Consider the following 18,769-nt stretch of genomic DNA (forward strand, 5'->3'; position numbering starts at 1 on the left):
GGAAAATGCATATCTCAGAATATTTGAAAAATTCAAATGTACACATGTCAGCAGGATGGACAAATTTGTGGTCAGACCATCAATGGAAAGAATTCACTACACAGAATTTAGTTATGCCGCTGATGTAGAACATGGCTGGAGACCTGTAGAGCACCGAAAATGTGACTTTCCCAGCTGTCAAACTGTTCATATAGAAATATTTAGGCAGGGGTGTCCACTGGCCTTTTTGTGGGCTCTCTGATGAAACCCTGGTGCTTCAAAGAGCTTCCTTCCTACCTTTTAAATATTAATTTCATACACAATTTATGCCATTGGCATGTAGACCAAACTTCAGTACTGCTGGTGCCTTGATGGCCTCATGCTGCCATAGCTGATTGTGCAGTTTTTACCCTTTTAACATTTCACTAATTGCTGATGCTCTTCTGTTTCCTTTCTCATTCCCACTGGATCATCTTTTTGAGAACTAGTGCATCAGCGATGCCAATAACAAAGCAAGATAATTATAATAGTGGCAGAGAAAAAAAACAAATGGTTTCTAATTCCTTATAGGTCTTTAAATAGATCTTTTAAAGGTAATTTTTCCCTCTGTACTAATTGCTTTGATTGTTTTTATCAAGTTCTGTGGAGTTTTGTGCAGTGGATGTGAATGTAATACATATTTTTATAATTAATTATTTTTCTTCCATATTGGGACAGAACCCTTGAAGCTGTGAGATAAGGTGATTTACAGTCTGGCATTTGGGAAAATAATTCTATTAGCCCACTTTTATTCTTAATATTACTCCCTTGATGATTCATTTGAGGTGAATTTTTATCTCATCCTCTGCCCTTATCTTCCTGAGCACAGACTGTCATCACACATGCCACATTATAAATGTCACATTACAGATGTGATCACTTTTGAACTTTTCTGATTAAATAGTGATTTTCTTTCCTCATTTTATAAGGAACCAAAGGCCAGTCAGTTATACTCAAAAAGTATTGGGCTTCTTTTTGAAAGACCTGCCTCCCTGCAAGTGAGAAGACTTACTTTAAAGATTCCAGTTTGGATCTGCTTTTCTATATGAACTCATGCAAATAGTCAAGCCACTGCCCAGTGATTAAGTCAGAGATGGTTCACAGGAAAGCAATTTGGGTGGTCATGATTTGATGCAAAGCCAAAATGGAAGGAACATGCTTTATCACCAAATAACGTGATATTAATCTCTACAGGCAGAGCCCTGGCGTGGGGATCTTGGGACCCATGTTAATGCCAGCAGGGAAAGGAAGAGAGGAATGGTTTGGATTCTGCAGGTTAGGTGTGTAAAACCTAGCTAGGCAGAGTCACAGCCCAGACTGCTCTCCTGTATGTGGGCAACTGGAGTCTTTTTTTTCAGAAGTGAAATGGGTATCACCTGGTGGTAAGAGTGCCATTTGTTCTCCCCCATCTATGTAATAAGCTGGTGGGTAAAGCCAAGGAGATTTGAGATTGGTTTCCTCACCAATACCCATTCGAAACAGACTTCCATCACAAACCAGTGAGCATCTACAGAAGACCAGTGTTTGCCTTACCCATAGTCACCAAGCCACCTCTTCCTTTCTTCTTTTTCATTTCTGTTTTGAAGCCACACCTACGATCTGCATTAAAATTTACTTTCCTGAGGCAGAACCAGAAACCAGAAAGGGAGGCTGACAGTCTCAATAGGATGCGCAGGGTGCTCTGCACTCATCGTTTCCTCCTCATTACAAGTCTGAGAGGCTGCTGAATATTGTCATCGTTATGGAAGAGAGGAGGGATGACAGAGAGATTTATCTCACTGGTCTAATGCTCAGGGGTGTATACAGGTGACTCCATAGAGGGGTGAACCCATAGATATAAACTATTTCCTTATTGTTTAGATGTCTATTTAAAGATGACAAGAATTTAATCTTGAATGAATTACAGAAGAATGTGAGACTAAGAAAGAAATGAAGATTTTGTCCTTGCCAGTCTTGTATTTCAGCTGTTACCCAGCTTCATTCTCAGAATTTCTTCTTTTTTGACTGCTTTCCCTGCATTTCTGAATCTGTACTGAAGACCATAGTTAACACATGCGGTCACAAAGGATGATTTCTGCAGCTATTTGCCTCTTTCTGTCAGATGATAAATATACAGCTTCAGTCTACATATTTATATGCTAAAAATATCTTTCCACTCTCATTTGCTATAGTGTGTAAATTGCCTTCAGCCTCTGTTAGAAGCTTTGGTTAATATCTATGACAAAGCGGTGTTTCTTTCCTGGTCCCAGTCCCGACCCAAAATGTTTTTCAGTCTCATACTAGCTTATTAAAGGAATATATTGTTCCCATTGTCCCGTCCAATTTAGCTACAGCTGCCAGCCTTAGCACCAAGAGTCAGAACCACTTCAATTATTACTTCAAATTAAGACAGCAACAACTTGGGGGGACAGCTTACAATAATTTTCTCTCAGTGTGCAGTAAGATAAATTTGCTGTTATTGGAGCTGGATGAAATTTTTCCAGAGGAGCTGTTTTCTATGAAGAAAACCTCAATTAAAGAGAATCAAATGTTCTGAAGACATACGTCAATTAAGATAAAATTTTGTTGTAAACCTGCCCCCTTCTTGTCTTGCCTGGAGGACTGTGAGACAGACAGACTCTAGACTCCCTTGACAGTGGGTTGTGAAAAAGAAAGGGCTCCCAGGCTGGCTTTCTGCCTCCTTCCCCCATATGCAGACTGCTGGATTGCCTGCGCCGGAAGTTCTACACCCACGTCCGTGTCCGGACTATCCAGCTCTGAAGCCGTCACATCAGCAGGCTGGTGCCTCTCCTGCACCCCACGGGAACAAGGTCTGTAGCAGCGTGGAAACTCAGAAGCTCCTGCTGCAAGTTTTCTTCAGGAAATATCCAAAGGAAATACTTGGTTTGTTATATCCCCAGAAACCATTTCCCCCTACTCCCCTTGTGTTTTGACTTAATAGTAATAACATTTTTAAGTGACGAAACTCTTGTCTCTGGCTGTGGTAGTATTTCTACCAGCTTTTGTAGTGCTTGGGCACAGGGATAAAAAGAGAAAAAAAAAAAAAGGGACACAAACCTTGGATTTCCATGCATATTTTTAGTATCAATGAACAAAAATTTGATCACTGTTGCTTAAATTTCCTTCTCCCTCTTATTTTCTTTTTAAAGAAGCATGTTGAGAGAGATTCAGGACAAGACCAGGCCACAGGCGTGCCAAGGCAGGACAGGTCAGGAAAGGAAGGAGCACTGGATCCTTTCCTACTGAGCCACTAGAAAAATCAACTTTCAGCCACTAGCGCAGCAATACAGAGAAAGAACTGTAGCTCTTCATCTGTAGATTTGGGCATCCACAACAACTGAATCCAACTTACTCCCTGTCTCATCTTCCTGCCTGTAGTAGTGCAGGGCATGCAGCCAGGGAAGTCTTCCTGACAGACACCGATAAGGCTGTTGATAGCTACTGTATGCAATTAATATCTGTTGTATTCTGTTGTATTCTTAATAAATAAACAGTGACTCAAGAAGTCCTACATGTGGAAGCTGGGAAGTAGTGCACGCAAGAACTATGTGTGCTTTCAGTATTACTCTTTCATATCTGCTCCTGTTTGCATCAGGAGACAAGACACCTGATGACACAGGCTCTGGGTGCAGCCTTAAAGTTAATAATCCCTCTTTAGTGCAATGTTGCCTTCAAAAGCGATCTTCTTTCATGTCATTGGGCTCTCTCCCTTGTTCCTTACAGTTTGACGTGCCTCTCCTCCCTGCACCTCCATTAAGCTAAGCACTGTTACCACAAATAACATCACTCTGCCATATTAAAAATAAAAAAGAAGAGTAAATATTGAAGGCTTGACAGAAAATTTTGCAGAATAAATTTAAATGTCTGGGGTGAGATAGAACAATAGTAGCTGACAACTGAAGTTCCTTCTTTGCGATTGCTCTGAATCAATATGATAAACTTAATTGTAAACTAAGAAGGCAAGAGTTATCTCAATTTTATAACAAATCTTAACATTTATTGTGACTATAATTGGAGCTGGGAAAACAAGATGCTGAATCTAAGGGTGGCAATAAGATCTGATTATTCATATTCTGAAATAAAATTCTGCCATGACAAAATTATTGCTCTTTGGTGGCAGTTACAATGAATAAAGAACAATGAATCATTGACAGTAGTTCCCAGAAAATTTAAACAAAGAGAAAACAGGCAGAATTAGAGTTTGTTATTGTTTTCACATGATAAGATCATAAAATCACATTCTTGGGCAGACAGGCCCAAGAAGCACATCCTCTCTGACAGGTATATTTGTGCCAGGTGTTGTGCCTGGAAGACGATGAGAGGAAGACCTAACCTAGCGGTGTCGGCCATTCTCCCAGCTGCTCTACTGGGACCTGGGTTGCCATACAGGGCATTGGCTTACTCAGACCTTTGGCTAGTTCATGACACTGAACTTGGATAAAGTAATGGGTTTTTCCCTTTTTTCTTTAGAGCCATAGCCTTCCCCAGGGTCTGAGAGCTGTTTAAAACCTCTTCTCTTTCTGCTGGGAGCATAGTGGAACTTCTCTAACAGAGTGCTCACAGTGCTGTGCATTTCAGAAAACAAAAAAGATCTAAAAGCACTCTTAGGGAAAGGTGTTCCACACCACACAACAAGAGAAGGTGGGGACATGAACATGTGGCACATACACAAAATACTGATGGAAGCCCCTCAGTTCCTATGGGGATGAGTGTGGCACGAGAACTGCCATGAAACACAACGCTAAGAATCTTGGGGTCTGGTTATCTGACTGCTTGTATTCAAATTAATTTAGCTTAAAAGGCTGCCAGCTGAGAACTAGCCATATACGTACCCTAGCCTGCATTCTTACAGTGAAGTGAGCCAATGCAGGTTACTTTGTGACCAGCTGTGTGTCTGATCACTACAGTTTGTGTGCCAACTCAATTGCTTATCAATATATGAGAGTAAGATGTGTTAAACAGAGGAGATTTTTGAGCAGATTTTCTTCCTTTAGGTTTCACTGTTATGCTGGCAATAACTTAGAGACAGCAATATAAAAAGATTTTTTTTTAAAAAAAAAAGCACAGGGAAAGTGCCTATGGGTATTTGGTTTTAATTATTCCTGTATTTCTAACTGCCCTCATACTTCAGGATCTCTAACGTAAAGGGGTCCTCATTCTTTCCATGTCTTCTTGCAGTAAATATTATTATTGTTAAAGAAGAAGGTGTCTTTTACATGAAATTGAACATTAACCAAAAGCTTCTTCGGAAGAGGTCGAGGAACAGAGACAGAAAATTAGGGAAGTTTTCATTATTTGCCTTTTTCCTGGATTATGATTTATAACATATTGCATTTGCAACTTAATACCTTTCCTCTCTTTCTAATGCGAATAGATGAAGGTCTGTTTTCCTGGAGCTAAATGTAAAATCAATTAAGTGATCAGAAGCAAGATATACACCGCAGTTACAGGAAGGAACTCAGCGCTTGTAAGACCAGCATAAGTCAGAAATGTTATGTTTGCCTTTGCTGATCCAACAAAAAATGTTCACTGTCAGTCATATTTCTCAACCCTTCTGTAGCAGTCAAAATGTACATGTGAATGTGATACCCTGATGGTAATAGGGACTTCCCAAAACAGAAAAGACAAGCTCTAGAGGAGTTGAATTCTTCCCAGCTGAATTCAGACATCAGCCTCGTGCCCTTAGGCTATCTCTGTAATCAATGGGAAAAAGAGGGAATCTCCGTAGAGCAGTTAGCACACCTGGGATCACGATTGATTGTCTGCTTACTACACAGCCGTCATAGAGAAACTACTCTTCTAATCCAAAGCACATTGATAACATGCCTGAAGGGAAAAACTAGGTCTCAGCAGCTCAATTCTAGAGTGTTGTTGAGTTCTTGTCCAGTTGGATTCATGACTAATGTTCTAGAAAGCAAGCCCAAACCTCTTTATTTCTATGTTTTCCAAGGTTTCTTTTAGATTTGATATATGGGTGAGAAACAACAGTAAAAAGAAAAAGTTGTTTCATGTATGCTCATGCTGCTTGGGGAATCACTGAAATCACACTGCTATCTTACATTCCTTCCAGAAGAATTGATTGTAAGGAAATTTTTGTGGGGAAAAACGTTCAAACTGAAAACAGCTATCTGTCCTCGGTTAAAATGATGGACAAGAAGCTTGATTTGCTCTGCATTACATTCTTCACATTATTATTCAGATATTTTCTCCGTCTTTTGGGACTGGAAAGCTTGCAAAATAACTTGCATGCCAATTAAGAAGGTAAGCCTAAAATGAACTAGTAAAGATTCAACAGTGTGAGCAGTGTTTCAGTCCAAATTATTCAATATATTTTAGAGATGTTCGCAATTAAAAAATGTTGTACATCATACTGAAATGAATACTTGGTTTCACTGAAAATGTTAGTAGGCATCTACATGTGACTGAAAACATTATGCTTCAGCACCACAGTTTTAAATTAACTAATTTATTTACAGAAAATAGGAGGAGCTGCTTGGGTGACACCTTTCAAGTAGCTGCTTTTATTCACCAGGGACAGTATCAGAGTGGAGGACATTCTGCAGAAAACTGGCTGAAAAACTTTTGGGTATTTCTAACAAAAACAAAAGAAGGTGAACCATTCGTTGCAGTAACAGAGAGGTTTTAATCTACAGCAAAGTCTGGCAGAGGGATGGGTGTAATTGGAAATCTGTCCAATTCCAGTGAGACAACTAGCTACAGAAAGTGCACACGTGCAAGGTAAGCATGTAAAAAATGAAGGTTATTGTGTAGCTCAGAGGAAAACCTCGTTAATGCCTAAATAGATAAAAAAGAAAAGCACTATTTTAAGCCTCTCAACGCATGTAGACTGCCTCATGCACACAGATGCACTTACACAATCACTGCAGTGTCTAAGATTATACACAGCAAAGACTTATGTCTATTCTTAACTCCAAAATGTGTTCATTTGTTTTTCATTCAGTGAAGTTTTTCATGTGCTGAAGGTTAAATTTTGTTATGATTGAAGCTTAATGGTGAGTGCTGCAACTTTGATGTTTCTTTGCTTCATAAACCTGAAAAAAGACTCTTATAAAATTGTCTCTAAAACAGAACAGTGTTTGAAGTTAAAAATAGGGAGTGTTTGGATATCATTTGTTGCAATCTATAACAAGTTTGATTGCTGAACTTTGGGTTCCACCAAAACATGAGTCCAGACTTGCAACATCTGCTGTTGCCCCACAAAAGCTTATCATTAAATACTATGAAACTTTCGGTTATTTGGTCTGGTTGAAATACTTGTTTAGTAATCAGTGTTTATCTCTATTTAGAAATGTTGGTTATAATTTTTTTTTTTAAATCTTCCAATAAATGAAGTGTTGTGAACCTCAATTAATGAGGTTGTGAGAATGAGGGAAGGGAAACAGAGGAAATTCTCCATGAGACAAACATCTGCTTAAAGTCTGTTCTTCAACACTTGTTTTATTGTATGTAGCCCCATTTTAGAAAGCTGCTGTAATGAAAAGATCACAGAATCACAGATTTTTCTAATTTAAAAGACACCTCTTGAATTCATCTAATCCAAACCCCCAGCTCAAGCAGAGTCACCTAAGGCATGTTGCCCAGTTGGGATTTTAGTATCTCCCCGCATGAAGACTCCACAGCTTCTCTGGTAAACATGTTCCAATGTTTGACAACCCTCACAGTGAAGAAGTATTTCCTTGTGTTCAGATGGAATTCATATGTTTTAATTTGTGCCCACTGCCCCTTGTCCTGTCACTGGGCACCACTGAGAAGAGTCTGTCTCCTTTTTCTTCGTTCCTGCCCATCAGGTATTTATACACATTGATGAGATCCCTCCTGAGCCTTCTCTTCTCCAGACTTAACAGTCCCAGCTCTCCCAGCCTTTTCCCACGTGAAAAATGCTCTGGTCCTTTAATCATCTTTGTGACCCTGCACTGGACTCTTGTACTGGGAAGCCCATAACTGGATGCAGTACTCCAGCTGTGGCCTCATCAATGCTGAAAAGAGAGGAAGGATGACCTCACTTGACCTGGCGGCAAAACCCCTCCTAATGCAGCTCAGGATGCTGTTGGCCTACCTTGCCTCAAGGGCACATTGCTGGCTTATGGCCAACTTGGTGTTCATCAGGAACCCAAGATCCTTTTCTACAAAGTTGTTTTCCAGTCAGCCAGCCCCAGTATGTACTGGTCCATTGGGTTCTTCCTCCTCATGTGCACATTTCACCTTGTTGAACTTCAGGAGATTCCCCTTCATAAATCTGTGCTGACTACTCCCAATTACATTCTTGTCCTTCATGGGTTGGAAATGATTTCCAGGGTTAGTTGCTTTATCACCTTCTGAGGGACTTAGGTCAGGCTGACCAGCCTATAGTTCCTCAGATATTCCTTCTTGCCCTTCTTGAGGATAGAAGTAAAATTTGCTTTTCTCCAGTCTTCAGCCACCTCTCCCAGCTGCCGTGACCTTCCAAAGATATTTGGCAGCAGCCTTGAAATGAAATCAGCCAGCTCCCACAGCTTTTACGGGTGTAATCCATAAGGCCACATGGATTTATACATGTTCAACCTGTTTAAGTGCTCCCTAGTCTTGTCCTCCTCCACGTAGGGTCTTTCTTGCTCCACGTTTTCCTTCTGGGACCTGGGATTCCTAAAGTCTGGTCTTATTAGTGGAGACTGAGGTGAAGAAGGCACTGAGCACCTCAGTCTTTTCCATGTCACCTGTCACCAGCTCTCCTGCCCCATTCAGCAATGGACTCACATTTTCCCTACTTTTCCTTTTGCTGACTTGTAGAATGTTTTCTTGTTACCCTTCACATCCCTTGCCAGACTCAACTCCAAGTCAGCCTTGGCTTTCCTAACCCTACCCCTGCAAGATCAGACAGCAAATCTGTGTTCCTCCTGGGTGACCTGCCCCCACTTCCACCTCCTGTACACTTCATTTTTCTGTTTGAGTTCAGTTAGGATCTCCTTGCTCACCCATGCCAGCTTCCTACTGCCTTTGCTTGGTTTTCTATTCATCAGGATGGACCATGAATTACAAATATCCTGAGCTTTGCAAGTTGAAGACTGAGCTGTGGACTTGCATCCCAAATTCAGTCCATGTTTTCATTCCACTATTCCCAATTAACTTTTTCCTCGTCCACTTCTTTCCCAAGAACCTACTTTTCTTGGTGAGCTGTTTCCTGTATTGGTGGTGAGGCACTTGTCTGTGTGAGCAGTTTTCCCGAGTTCTTCACATATGCTGTCTGTTGCTTGCTTTAATTGGATGTGTTTGAGACAAGCAAGGGAAAAGAGAGACTAGTTGGCACTATACAAATAATTGCTACTGCTGTAGTGCCACGTGCATATGAAGTGATATAAATTGGCAGCAATAATAACACAAAATGATAATGAAGAACTTGGCGAACATTTGCTAAGTACGAGTATAGCCAGTCACAGCACAACTCCAACACAGCTGAATGGATTTTAGAGACTGCATTCAGCTGGGAATATCAGCAAATCCAAAGTGCCTTCTATATATGCTCTTATTCACTCAACCAGAATAGAGGTCTCGTGTAATTGTGATGTACCTACTGTAAAAAAGGCTATACATAGAACAGGAGATAGTGGAGACTATATATATATATGTATGTGAAAGAAAACACTTTGAAAAAAAAATTGATGAAGAAGGAAAATGACTTTGGACTCAAAGAGTAAAACTTGGTGAAAGCTGCCATGCTTTTTGTGATAGCAGAACAATTAAATTGAGCTTTGACGATATTGCATCCAAGTCTGCTAAAAATCCTAAACAAATAGACTGAGACATGAGCCTATTTTGCACTCATTTGCAAGTCTTCCTTTATCACGGGTCTAATAATATTTGAGAAAACACAGACTTTATCATGAGACTGTGCCATTAAGTCTACAAGCATACAAGCAAATGAGCCAGAAAAGTAATTAATTTTCTCCTGAAAAACAAATTATCAGAAAGCACTTTTAGAGATAGACAACTTGGAAAAATGGATCACTTAATATATGGGAATAAAAATGTTGTCAGAGTCATAGTAATTGCTAGCAGCACGGATGCGTGGTAGTTTTTCTACTTTCAGTCATTCATAGTGCACCAAAAATTCATCCTATTTGTCTGAAATTTTCTAGGCCTCAAATGTTTGAGACTCATTGTCTCAAAAGTTACTTCCTGCAGTGGCCTTTCTTGGAATAAGTTTCTTCAGCCCTTGTCTTCAAGATTTGGAGAAGTATCATTGCTTCTGGCTTGGAGAGCAGAGCTGGGACAAGTCACTGCTAAGCTGAGGAAGGGAAATAATTGCAGTCTTCTGCTACCCAAGGGTGTGTTGGTGATGATATAAAGATAGCAAGATCTACAGATGGAGAAAAACTCCTTTTAAAACAGATGTACACTGAAAGGACAAGAGTGACATGGTGCAGCAAGAGAAATCCCAACTTGATATAAGCAAAAAAGTCTCTTCAAAACTCAATGAGTGTCTGGAACAGGCTTCTTGGAGAAGCTGTGGAATTTCCATCCTTGGAGATTTTCAAAACTGACCTAAGTTTGATATTTGCCCTGCTTCAAGCAGGAGCTTGGACTTGTTGACCTCCAGAGAGCCCTTCCATCCAAAATTCTGCTGCGCATCTGTCTTAATATCCAGCAAACACTACTCAATCAGAATGCAAAAGATGTGTGTCTCATGTGACTATGGGCCGCTTGCAAACCCTGGCTGTAAGCCCTTCACCGCCAGCCTAGAGGAACACAAAACAGTCTAAACAGTACGAACTCCTTCTAATTTAGGAGATGACCACCAATATTTAAACACATGGTTTCTCTACCATACCAGAGAGGACATCATGATTAGGAAAATAGCCATAGTTATTACCATAGCCCACACCTCAAATGACCTCATCCTTTGCCAGCATGTACAAAATCAGAGGAAGAAATAAAGAGGCTTCCTTTAGAGGCAGCAAAGTATTGGTTGATCAGAGCCAGATGAAGGACTAAAAGAGAAGCTGTTCTAAGGCAAACCAACTCAAATGATCAGGACTCACAAAGAACTTGAACAATTCAAAACAGCATCGATCAATAACCTGTAGTTTAATCATGTAAAAATACATTCATAAGGTTTATTTCATGAGGTGAAAGCAAAGCGTGTAGTAAAACAAGAAAGAGCAGCTACTTGTTTTGCATTTTGCTTTTATATGTTTAGTTCATTGCCGTTCTTAGCTGCCCACCTGTTGCATGGTTGCGTAGCTCATGATGAGCTGAGCCAAATGCTGCGGCATTGCGCATGGCAATGATGAGCAGTTGTTTTTCAGGTTAGAGAGGGTTTGTGGCCTTATCTCCTCAACCTCCTGGGAGGAGAAAAAGACTCTTCTTCTATGTGTGAATGAATACTAAACTGTCTCTAATTTACAAGCCTTAGCTGGTTGGGAGCTAATATGAATTATATGAATATATACTATGCTAATAAGTTTGTAACGTGTCTCTTACTACCTTTGTTGAGACAGAAATTCTTGGCATCTTTCAACTTTATTTCAGGCTAATTTTTATTTAGTCATTTTTCTTACCTGTCCCCTTTGGTCACATCAGAATTTGAAAAGGTGTTTCAAATAAGCATAAACAACTTAATTCTTTATAGAAGGGTTTTCCTGTTCTCAAGAGATTTTTTACATAATCTCGAAAGATATTTTTAAAGTTTATGAAGAAATAAAGGAAGTAATCATTGTTTGTTCTTAACAGCATTTGGAGAAATTATTCTTGTCTTTCTGAGTCTGGCAATAAATGTATTTCCATTTCTTTGCACCAATAGGCTTCTATTAAATATTTTGCAAGGACAAATTGGAAATCCCGATAACCAATGATTTTCCATTTTCCAAAAGGACAAAAGAAATCTATAGAAAAGTAAGCAAAGCAGACATTATGAAGGAATATTTCCAACATTCCTTCATAACACTTGTGTACACATATTTACAAAATTCATAAATCTTGGTGGTTTGTCTCTTGAGGCTTGTCCTTGGCTGGCAGAACACACAAACTTGACATTACTTTGATTAGCTTGAACATCTCATTTTATAGAACATGTAATTCAAAGATAAGTATTTGCTATTCTCAGTCACAGTGGGTATAATAGTTTTCAGTGTACCTTTTCAGCACAGGCAGGTTTGTAATGATTTGATGTATGAAAGAACAAAAAGTTGCTATTTTTGGCACTTTTACCCACCTATACTATACTGACATTATTTAACACCATACCTACATCAGGGAATTTTGAACCTTTATTTTTCTTCAGTTTCTCTGATACCTGATACATACTGCTGGCAGTAAGTTACACATAGACTACAAATTGATCTTTTTTTTCATGTTCAGTTTTTTGCTTCTTTCAGGTAAATAGGTGTAATAAGGCTGTGGGCTGTACTTTTGCAGTACGTTTTGCTTTATAAAGGAAAGAGAAAATGCTGATTTTGTACCTCAGAAAATAGAAATCCCTTTGTATATATACTCTGTTTGTACGAATTACAAGGCAGTTGGGTATGGGATCCTAGTTACTTGGAACGTTAATCTTAGTAGATGTTATCAGCATTTAGGTACGTGGTGACTTCTCTACACTATGTGTCATGGAGATAGTAAGAGTTTTCTCTGCCCCCAAAACCTTTGAGGACAAGCAGAAGAACTGGGAAAACTCCGGAGCAGTGCTCGCATTGGAAGGGTGAGAGGGCAGTGCAGCTGGGCAGCCACATCCCCGTTTCACCCCACCTCACCTGCGGCTGCGTTTGCTGTGCCTTATCTAGTCTTGTGAGCATGCTGCCCTGACCATTTCACCTCGTGTTTCCTAGAGACCCTAATAGCATTTTCCTTGTTCTCTTTCCAGAAGCAGTTTCTATGCATTCTTATTTTGTGCAAGCCTTAAGATCTCCACAGAAACCAGTCTTGTCTCAGTATGCTCATGACATTCTCTGGGCATCTTTGTTATGCAAATACAGCTGCAGCATCGGTTTCCTTTGTTTAGCAATGTATCAAGAGGACTCCTTCAAATTAGGAGTCATGTAGAACCATAGATAATGTAAAAACAGAGTAAGTAAGTAAGTATTTTGCTAGTAAAAATTTGTTTTCTTTATCTGAAAGCCAAGCAGAATCATCTGTGGTAACATGATGCTTCACATTGGTTTTCCAGGATAAAGCAGGTCTTCATTCAAAAGCTTGTTCTTAAGTAAAAGTAACAGTTTTCAGCTTTGCTGAAACCTTCCAAAAAGGATTCCCCAATCTTTGGGATCCACAGCTTACTGGCATAGTTTCCTAGGAGATTGCTACAGCATTGGCAGTCAACTGCTTCTGGAAATTTTGTTTTGAGATAAAGATTCTGGGAGGTCTGGAGATCCCTGGAAACATCAGAGCTTCAAGCCTTGTGAGCCTGGTTTGGCATAAGGGCTTTGGCATTTGCACTCCTTTGTGAAGTTTGAAATCTACTTTTGAACAATCCTTCCTACATGAAGGAAAGTCTCATTGGTGAACAGGATTAGTGTTAATGGGTAATTCAAAACCCATCTGATCACTCAAGACCGCGGCGCCAGTGAAGCACTGTAAGTGGAGCTGACTCTTCCCAGAGTCATATTTGGTAGAGAGCAGAGGTATCTGAACGTCTGAACTGTGCATATCTTACTTTAACTGATTACCTCGGATTTATGAAGTTTCGTTTGGGCTTAATGATGAAATTTTTGTAATATGTTTTTACTCTTAAATTAAAGTCATATATAAAATATCCATCATGATGTCCTTTTCCCCAGGTAATACACATGAAACAAGAGCTCTGGGGAGTTCTGCCTCATCTGGCAGGATTTCAGTGAAAAATTACCCTAGCTAACTAAGATGAAGGAATTCAAAGGGGAAAAACAATTGTAATAATTCATCTGTAACTGCTTTTGTGATGAGACAGAGATACAAATAATAAATACAAATATGATATAAATACAAAAAATAGATATTATTAAGACAAATATGCAGATATAAATATGGAAACAGATATAACTTATTCAGAAAGTGCTTTGTTTAAATTTGTTTCCATGGAGGGTTTTGTTCAATGGTAGTTTATCTTTCAGTCTGAAGATAATCAAAAATCCAATTCGCTGTTGCTAGGGGCATTATTATTTTATCTTAATTTGGAGAAAGCTGATTCCAATGCATTAAAACTTTTCTTCAAGCAAGAGAAAGAAGAGACTAGCTCTCTAATTAGAACAGTTTTCCTCTGACTGGTTCATGATACTACTTAAAAAACAAACAAACAAACAAAAAAAAATTTACTCCAAATCATTTCGTCTTTCATTTCAAGGAGGATTAAAACTTTGTCTTTACAGTAATTTAGTAATGTATTATTAGTATTCAATATCAGTCACAATGTTATAATTCATTCAGTAAGTATTCACTCAGTTACTTAGTTAACATAAAAATCCTAAACAACATCTGATTTTACTTCAAAAACCAATCAACCCTTTTGTATGTCATTTGCCTTTGAGCAGATAAGAAGCTTACAAAAGTAAAATTACAGTGCTTACTCAAAAACCTAATCTCCACTGGGCTGATTTGCCACTGGCCCCTCCCCAACCTGCAGCAATATTGTCAAAGAATCATTTTTCCCATGGCCAATATTTCACTTCCTGTCAATGTAAATTCTTAGACCTATAAATCAAAACCACTTATTTCTTGAAATATTGAAAAAGCAAGCAGCTAAAAGGGAATACTTAATTTATTGTGTAAAGAAAGAATACTGGATTTGTACAAGGGAGAAAGACAGAGGACAGGACTGTTTGTGACCATGACAAATGAAACTGGTCAGGAGCTGGTACACCAAGTCCTGAGAGTCCTTAGTGCAGAGCAAGAGCAACAGTGTTCGGTGCCCAACAGGACCTGGAGTAACTCCTGCCCTGCACTCAGTAGCTTAAAAATTTGTAGCTGCAGGAGCTATTTAGTGGAGTGGCCACCAGCTCCAGAGGCCATCTGCTGTTTGCCATGTCCACAGTCTCCTCCAGGTCACAGACAGGTAAATTCACTGGGATAAACTCATTTACCCTCCAGAAAATCTCTTGGAATGGTCTTGTTTGCAGCACCTTTAATCACACTCTGATCTCATCCAGATAGTCGGAGAAATGCCATCCACACAGGTTTGACCCAACTGGATCAGCTGTGCAGGGAAAACACCATTATCCATGACTATATGTGTACGATTAGCATAATGATGTGTGTCAGGGGCGATATAATTTAGAGTGGGTGAAAAAGTCTGCTGATATACTGAACATCCACAGCATTGGTTCTTTCAAACTGGACCTTATATCTTAACACAGCTTATAACTTAACTACACCAGTGTACAGCACTTCTGATAGGATCAGCAGGATTACCACAATTGTACAGGAATACAAATGAAAGAAATATCTGTCTCCAAGTGAAAGAGGAGAACATCAGAGAGCATATACAGACCTCCTCAAGAGCTGTGTCTCGTGTGCATCATTCTAGCTTCAATGTCTAAATAAAACCAGCTTGTGCTCCATTCACAGGTCATGACAGATGCAGTAAGGCTGGTGAGTGCAAACATTAGCCATGCTTCTGAATCTCTTCTGGCGTGGTTTTAGTTTCTGTGTCTTTTTGCGTTCAAAACGCTTTGGTCTAGAGGGACAGTCGCCTCTGGAAGCCTTGTAGCTCTGTTTGTAGGGATTGCACTTACCTTAATACATTTACCTGAGAGGCAATGTAGTAGCAGGTAGTACCTGAGAGGTAGTAGCAGGAGACCAATCATTCACTAATGAGTCTGACAGGTCCCAGGACAAAACCCATCTCTCATCATCACAGCCTGGATTCCCAGAGATGCCAAACAGAGTCCCAGAAAGTCCTGGAGCCGTGAATGGGAGGAGGTTGGTTGAGTCCTGGAGGAAAGCTTTATATATCTCCATAGAGTTCTTTGCTCCTCTCTGAGTGTCTGCTCTCTGGTGACTCCCAAGCTAGTTGGATGTCTAGTCTGATCTAGTGTGGTCGCTCTTACGTTGTTATACAGCATGAGCAGAAATAACATGCAACCCTCTGCACCTGACTGTGGACATGCTCTTCTATGCAAAGAGTATTATTTCCCGACATAATGAAATGGGATAGAGTAACAGCTCCTTCCAGTTCGACTTTCCGATCTCTCTTTTAAATCATTCACAATTCCCAGATGCACCAAAAGCTTGCTCGGGAGACAATAAAGGACCACCACTCCCCACTCACAAGCACAGGAAAACAGAGCGCATCGGCAGAAACACATGCTTGGAGTGAAAACCCAGTTCCCTCAGGAGCTATCATTCACCTGGTTGTGGATGAGATTTCACATTTATTTCTGGATTGTTCTGATGGCTCTTGTATCTAGACTAAACATTCATGGGTACGCTTTCAAACACACTCATCTTTTTCCCAGAGATGGGAATAGTCAATGAATTTAAAAGCAAGTTCACAGCAGTCGCTCTTTACCCTGCCTTCACCCTCTGCCTCACGGTGGTTGAATCACTGAAGAAATGACTCAGGACATTTTCCTTCTCAAGATGAGCGTTGCATCAGAACCATTTTTACTGATATGTAATCATACGGTTCTAGACACCAGGAGAGGTCTTTAGTCCCAGACTCAACACAATATTTCACTTATACATTTGAGTTTTCAATCTGTAACTTCTCATTTTGGATTTTTTTTAATATAAAAAGGAAACAGACAAAATCTACACTTTACTCAAGCAGTAACTGAAGGAAAAAATAACATCTCTCATTAGATCTGCTCAGTGCTACAACTACTTCATTTAAAATAACAGCAGTGTCAAAAAAGAAAAAAAAAATCTTAAACATATCTACATATTTAAGCTTTCCCTTTGCAGTTGCTCCAGGCTCAGTAATGTGCAACATTCAGAGTAATTTGAATATAACTGAAGTCTTGTTTTTTTTTTAATGTATGTGTTATGAAATTCTGAGCCTCTGGAGGTGAGCAGACACCATGTGCCACCTACTTTACTATTTTGCTTCAGAGATTTGACTTATTGCGAAGTAAGCTTAATGCAAATAAAATGGCTTTCCCCTCCTGGCATTTGGCAGGCATACAGAAAGGCAACAGAGGAGCAGAGTATCTAGAGACACTCACTTCTCAGAACTGTGTTTGGAAAGAATAGAAAGCATTTACATTCAAAGCGAATCATCTGTGACAACCCCTAAACAGTGCCTCATTTCAGAAAGTGCAAGCCTGGGAATGAAAGTGAAACTGTATGTAATTGTCAATTAAAATAATCTAATATAGACTTTTCTGCCTTTGGGGGAAGGGTGGGCAGAGATCCTCTGGAAGCCCACTATTTTTCATTTCCTTAACATATATTTTAAAGTTCAGGAGAACTGAATCACATCTATAGCCATCAAACATTACACACCTCATGGGAGAAAAGGTGATGGAAGAGGCACTATCATTGCAGGTCACCTCTCAGCAGTTCATATCCACAACTGGTATCAGCTAATATAACTTCACATCAAAATTAATTCTAAAACAATTTCTAAGAGAAGAGTGACTTCATCTTAGAATTCAACATTCCCCATTTGGGAAATCTAAAATACTCTGTCTTAGACAGTTGCATTCAGAAATGAAAACCAGAGAGTTTCTGTCAGTTTATTCAGACCAGAAATAAACAGAGCAATGGCAGCATAGCCAAGGTAAGTAGAAACACATGGAAATTCCTGCTTGCCCAAGCACTATATATACACTATACATTTCCTGGCTGCACCTTTGGATTTACAGGATTTAAATCAGATCAGAATTTGGTCCTCAGAGTATTCAACAGGCAGATCTGGGAAAGGGTCCAGAAGAATTCAGTCAGTGACCATGAAGCCTCTGTCATTTTATAAGATATAAGTTGCAGACTGAAAAATATGTATTGTTAGGCAGTAAAATTACAGCTTTATTTCTTATTGAATTTGGAGCTACACTGCAAGCTGTAGAAAATACTCAACTAATAGAACATTGTGTATATTTACTGGAATAATGGAATCTGGAAAATACCCCCAGGACAGCAGCTCTCAATCCTGCCAGGATACTTTCCATAGGCACTGAGCTACAGTTGTACGTGTGTGAATACCAAGTGTGTTTCAAGGCCTTCCATTTTATTGTTGCTATTTAGTAAGCCACTTTGCCAACTGAATGAGGATACGGTTATTTAGCAATGTATAAACCTGAAAGGTATTTTAAATACTGTTTTAGTAACATTTAGGTGTTAGTCTGTGGTTAAAACAATCAAGATAGTAGTACGGAGGCAGTTCAAGCTCTGCTTGCCTTGAATGCGCAGAGTCCCACCACAGTCAAAGTCTGGTCGCAGGGTTGGACCACAGCAGTGAGAAATCAGTGTGTGCCTCTGCAGCAAATCATGGACTTGCCCTGAGCAGATCTACTTACGGAGAGCTACCCCGGGGCACGGCTGTGGCTGTGTCACCGACCCTGACATCTCAGCTGTAACTCTTTCTTCCAGGTATTCCTTTCAAGACGAAGAAGACATGTTCATGGTGGTTGATCTCTTACTCGGAGGCGATCTACGGTACCATTTGCAGCAGAACGTGCACTTTAACGAAGGAACTGTCAAGCTGTACATTTGTGAGCTGGCACTTTCCCTGGATTATTTGCAGAGATACCACATCATTCACAGGTGAGTGAATTTCATTTGAGAGACGGGCTTTCTTTTGGCAGAGCAGAGGAATTTTATCACGTATCTGATTACAAGGTTCTGT

At 39.7% G+C, this 18,769-nt stretch overlaps 1 protein-coding gene across 1 annotated transcript in view; it reads left to right on the forward strand.

Annotated features, from left to right (window-relative positions):
• STK32B (serine/threonine kinase 32B) overlaps window positions 1-18,769 on the forward strand; it is a 171,638-nt gene that overhangs the window by 72,487 nt on the left and 80,382 nt on the right. Inside the window, exon 4 of the mRNA XM_054203020.1 lies at window positions 18,514-18,687. Coding sequence (XP_054058995.1) covers window positions 18,514-18,687 — 174 coding nt within the window. The remainder of the gene's footprint in view (window positions 1-18,513; window positions 18,688-18,769) is intronic.

Source organism: Rissa tridactyla, chromosome 5, assembly GCF_028500815.1.
Source record: "Rissa tridactyla isolate bRisTri1 chromosome 5, bRisTri1.patW.cur.20221130, whole genome shotgun sequence".
Taxonomy (NCBI): domain Eukaryota; kingdom Metazoa; phylum Chordata; class Aves; order Charadriiformes; family Laridae; genus Rissa; species Rissa tridactyla.